A 5,919-nucleotide genomic window follows, 5' to 3' on the forward strand; every position below is an offset into this window, starting at 1 on the left:
TAGTACCTATAGAGCCGGTATTATAGTTCTCTACTAATACCTTAGTTAAGGTAACTATAACATATGCGGTTATAGCCTAGTTTTACCCTTTTCTCTTATCTACTACTAAACGCTACTAGTACGTAGGTCGTAGACTAACTATATAGTTATATCTTTAAAATCTTAATACTTTTGACCTCTAGTCGATAGTTAGATTATATTATTTTAACTAAGGCATTCCTAAGACAATATAGTAATTAGCTATTTCTATAATATCTAGAATAATGTCTTTATAGTATGATTAAATAATAAGCTCTATTAGTAGAGTCTCTTCTATAACCCTAGGTAAAGCTAATCTATCTATAGCTATTAATTTATACCTATATTCTTTTAATTTAGTAGCGATCCTAAATTAAGTAACTATAGCTATCGATATAAAGTTTCTACTTGCTCTAGAATCTATTATCGCATATAGTTATCTTTTATTAATAGTAACTAGTATATAGAACACTGTTATTAATAATGTAGACGCTAGGGCTTAGATTATATTATATTCTTATTAGCTGCCCTTACTATAAGAACTTACTCTTTTCCTAAAATCTTACTAACTATAGAGTCGAACCTAACTCTATCTTCTAGTCTATGTTCTTTATAGAGATGTCTTTTATATACTATATACTATTATCGTTATACCTATATATACCGAGTTCTTAGTAATTAAATACCTTTTCTTATACTATTAGTAATATGTTCTTTAGTAGGAATAATATATCCTATAGGTATAAAGGTACTACTAAGTAGTACTTACTTAATAATAAAGTTATTAAAAGTATAGTTAGTAACTATAAGTTAGTAACCTTTAAATGTATTATAGATTTAATCTAATATTTTATTAAAGTTATAAGGATATAAGAATCTCTAGTTTCCGATCTTTAGAAATATTTCTTTAGTATTATTAATAATAATACTAAATATCTTTTCTATATATAATAGGACGCATGCATATAAGTCTATAAGGTAGTTATTATAATTATATAAGTATTATAATCCTTTATTATTAGAGGATCCTTTATTACTACTTTCCTTATTATCGTTATCTAGTTCTAAATTGCTCTTAATATCTTTTTCTTTAATTTCTCCTTTTTTAAGATCGTCCTTTCTAGTAATAATATTAATCTTATTATAGCCTTCTCTATTCTTCCTTCTTAGTTAGATAGAGAACTATCTAGATCCTAGTTTGTCGCTATAGTAGGTAAGGTAACTATTATTATAATATGCAGTCTAGCTAAGTAATATATATTTGTTAATAGTAACTTTAATAACTCTATTTAGGTCGTCCTATTTAGCGAATAGTTCCTATAGTTTAGCCTAATCCTCTTAATTAGCCTTCTAGGGTTTATTTAGCTCTATAGGCTTTCTAGGGTCCTTCTAAATAGGCTTCTTAGGTTCCTTATGCATCTAGTTAATATTCCCTAGTTTATATAGCATTATATTAAATTATCTTTAAGGTACCTTATTCTTTAAATAATAATTCCTTACTATATAGCCTTACTTACTATATCTATAGTAAGTTATTAAACTCTTCCCTTTATACTACTTCCTACCCTTTAATTATTAACCTTTAGTAATATCTAGTTCTATTAGCTAAAGTCTATAAGGATCCTAATACTAGTTATTATTATAGTTAAACTTTTTTTCTTTAAAGTTATTATTACTATAGTATAGAACATAACTAGACTTACTATATAGGGCTGTATTATAGTGTCTTTCTATAGTATGTTTATAGAGGTTATTATCAATTTTAATCGATATATAGATAAGATTATTAAGATCTTTGATTTTTATACTAGCTCTTATAAGTTTGTCCTTAATATTCTTTTTTAGACTATGTTAGTATATAGTTATAAGAGTAGAGTTATTCTAATTAGTAATCTAGGCATACTCCTAGAACTTAGTAGTATAATTAGATACTAAAGTATATTAATAGATATACTAAATAAGGCATATAGTAACTTTATCTTTATTAGAGATGCTAAAGATATAGTAGATCTCTTCCTTAAACTTAGTAAAGGTAGTAAGGATACTATTAGTATCTCCCTTACTATTAAGATACTTTATAAGTATTAGTTTTATCTAGTACTAGGCTCTTTTATAAAGGTAGGTTATAGTAAATAAGGTCTTCTTATTAGCTTCGATAGGCGTAAACTAAAAGTATATCTCTATCTAGATAAGCTAATTATTAAGTCCTTAGTAGTCTCTATAGTAGAGATCGGGCTTAGTAACCTTAGTATTATTATAGGTAGTAGTATAGATACTACCGACCTTACTAGGTATACCTTTTAGGGTATTACTTAAGTAACTTATTCTAAGGATATTTAAAGTTGTTATAGCTAACTATTCTTAGGAGAATAACTAGTTATAGGATTTATACTTATAAAGAGAAGTGTTAAGCAAGTAAAGTAAGTAGTATATAGTAGTGTAAACTAAAGGGACTATTAGAATAACTATTTAAGTTAAATATAGGACCTCTTACTAAGTTCCTACCTACCTATATACTTAATAGATAAGGAGTGTAGGCATACTACTCTATATACTCTATAGTGCTTTATTTAAGTAGAGCAATAGAGTAGGATAGAGCATATAGCTTATCTTATAGAGTGCTCTATTTTACTAAGGTATAGGGAATAATAGAGTAGGCTATGTAACCCTATTATTAGGTAGGATCGTAATATAATCTATTATAGTATAGATTTAGATATATTAGAAAAAGAAATAGCTTATAGTTATAATTATATATAATAGACTATCTATAAATAGGTAGTAAAACTAATAAATAGGTTTATTAATAGAATATAGCTTAAAGAGCTATAATTCTATAAATAGATAGATAAAAAGACTTTTCTAGTTAAATAATAGTTAAACTAATAATTAGTAATAAAAGTTATAATAGCTATTATAACTTTAAAATAGAATTACTCTAGTAGTAGCCTAGATCCTAGTTTATAGCTCTAGAATCTAGGATTATCCTTATAATAGATAGACTTAGTAATAGATTATAGATTAGGACTATAATACTATATAAGCTAAAAAGTTATCTATTAGTAAAAAGACCTTTTAGCTAGTAACTTACTAATTAAATTAGTAGAGCTACTTAATTATAATATTAGTTTTTATCTATACTTTACTATTATACTACTAGTAGTAGCTAAGTAAGTTAATATTAATATTAGTAGTACTAAAAACTTAAGGCTTTTTATACTTACTAATAAACTAGAAAGATAGCTTATAGCTACTATCTATATTATAGTAAAAGTAAATAGTAATTTAGGCCTTTTTAAGCTTTACTAGATTAAAGTAAGGAAAATATAACTTTTAGGTTCTATAATATCTAGGATATCTATAAAGATCAAAAAAGTTAAGTATGTTTATACGGTCAACATATAGATCTGCCCTATATCCTAGAATACATTGATAATTCATAGCCTCTAATCCCATATGGGACGCATGTAAGGAACAGAAGAGTTAGGCATACCTGTACGGTCAACATATCTTCTTAGGACATGATAATTTTTGTTGAGTCTTATTTATTGATAGCTCACTCACTATGTATCTTCACTAAACTTCCTTCCTCCTTTCTCTCTTTCTCATGGCATTACCGCCCTTTCCACTTGATTCAAGTCTCTTTCGTCACACGCTCTCCTCATTACACACTCCTCTCCTTCTTACAGCCTCTGTCTTCTTTCCGCTCTTACACCCACTCACGCCTACATCATGGATCCTCTCGATCCCTTTGATCCACGAAGCATCGCACGTCATAACACTGCGCAGACTTCAGGACAGCGCTTGCAGCGTGAGCAAGAGTGGGGGGTACGTCTGAACTCTCACTTGTCAGACGATCAGCTTCACCACTGGATCACTGTGGCTGAGGAACTGCTTGCTCATGGTTTTGATGGCAACTGGGGTCAGACACAGAGACTGGCAAGATCCATACGTACAGCCCTTCTCACCACTCGGTCAGTACGCTCACATCGTTTCACATCTACCTCATCACTGACTATACAAAGTGGCCTCGAAATCGAACCTTCACCTGTAAATCCACCCTTGGGTCCTCTCATGCAAGCCTTGCGCAACACTTCACAGCCTGCTCAGCCTGCACCATCACCGCTTATTCAGTCGCTCGTCAACGCACGCGACTTCCAACCTTCAGCGGCAGCCAATCAGGCTCAGCAGAACGCCGAAGAATCTCAAGCTCCAGCCGGACAAGCTTCTCAACACGCCGAAGAGACTCAAGCTCCAGCCGGAGAATCTGATCAGCGCGCTCAGCAGCCTCAAGAGAACGCCGAAGACTCTCAATCTCCAGCCGATGAATCGCCTCATCACGCTCAGCAGCCTCGAACTACAGCCGAAGAATCTCATCAGCACGCTCAGCAATCTCCTGGACATGATGAGGAGCCTGATCAGGACGTTCATCAATCTCCTAGACACATCAACGAGTCTCCTAAACATGATGAGGAGCCTGATTATGACGTTCAGCAATCTCCTGGACACGCCCACGGGTCCTCTAACGTGTCCGATGACGATGGTCACGCCCTGGATTTCGTACGTGGCACGAAACGCACAAGACGAATCCTCTCCGACTCTGAATCTGGTTCTACTACTCCCAATGATGCAGAGAATGTCTCCTCTGTTGCTTCACATTCAGGTCCTACGAACGCAGCGCAATCAGTTCCACCAAGTTCGACAGCTCCTGCCGTTGTGACTCGCGCAGATCCAATTGCAACCACGGCTGTTCCTTCTCAAGCTACAATTGCTCCTATCATCACTTTCGGATCTGCTGCACCTACAAACTCAGTTGTGTCAAACAAGTCAATTAACCGTCGTACCGCTAATGACTATGCCGGCACAAATGGTGGTATGGTATACTCATGTCCAGTCCATGAATGCAAACAACCAATTAACGAAGCATGGACAATCGACAAGTTCTATAAGCACTTGGACGACTCCCTTCATACCGACTACTTCTTTCAAAAGGACATGCATATATGTCCATTTGGATGTCAAAAGGGTTTCTTAAACGACTTTGCTCTTCATCGCCATATTCAGCAGTCTTCTTGTAAAGAGAGCGAAGATCTCTCTGCCGAGATTAAGACATGCAAGCAGTGCAATGTTGGAACTAAATTCCCGGACATTATTGGCGCGCTTGATCATTTGGCCGATGACCACGACAATCTGACGTCTCGTATCGGCTCTCCTTACGTCTGTGTTCAATGTGATGTGGGCTTCCCTACGAAGGAGCTTCTTTGGGGTCATCTTGCGCTTGTAAGTCAACGCAGTGATGGACACCCAGCTGTTACTAAGGCGCGCAATATGTGGTACCCTGCGCCTGACATTGTACGTTCTTAGCCGGCGTCTTTATGCGATGGTAGGAGGATTAGCGTGACTTCTACAAGCAGCAGAGAAGAAGAGATATACCACCTATGGTGGTAATACGAAAATTGCGTACATAGCCTGTGTCATTGCTCTAGCTCTAAGGAAAAAATGAGACAGACTTGCCTTTATCAAACCATCCCTTGCAATTACATGAACAAAATATTGCCTTTTTAATCAAGAGAATATTTATGATAACTATTGCCTTTTTACATTTGAGAACTTAAAAAACATTCTCCCCATAGTTCTTTATATGTTGACCGTAGATGAGCAACTTGGTGGGAAACGTTGTATGATGCGACTGGGCTAGAAGAGTATAGAAACTGAATGTACGATTTGTAGGGAAACAAGATGTACAGCTTGAGCTTAGAAAAGTGGAGGTAAGGACAAGAGCAGAATATAAACACAGGAAGGATATAGGATGGAGAAGGAGATGATGCTGGTGTAAGGACAAGAACAGAATATAGACACAGGATGGAGAAGGATGGAGAAGGAGATGATGCTGGTGTAAGG

At 34.5% G+C, this 5,919-nt stretch overlaps 1 protein-coding gene across 1 annotated transcript; it reads left to right on the forward strand.

Annotated features, from left to right (window-relative positions):
• Positions 1–3,750: 3,750 nt before the first annotated feature.
• M437DRAFT_81935 (uncharacterized protein) lies at positions 3,751–5,382 on the forward strand (the record flags this gene model as incomplete). The annotated part of the gene is made up of 2 exons (XM_041027652.1): positions 3,751–3,992; positions 4,044–5,382. The coding sequence occupies 2 exons, from the start codon at positions 3,751–3,753 to the stop codon at positions 5,380–5,382; spliced, it is 1,581 nt and encodes a 526-aa protein (XP_040883125.1).
• Positions 5,383–5,919: the final 537 nt, after the last annotated feature.

This window comes from Aureobasidium melanogenum (assembly GCF_000721775.1).
Source record: "Aureobasidium melanogenum CBS 110374 unplaced genomic scaffold scaffold_3, whole genome shotgun sequence".
NCBI lineage: Eukaryota > Fungi > Ascomycota > Dothideomycetes > Dothideales > Saccotheciaceae > Aureobasidium > Aureobasidium melanogenum.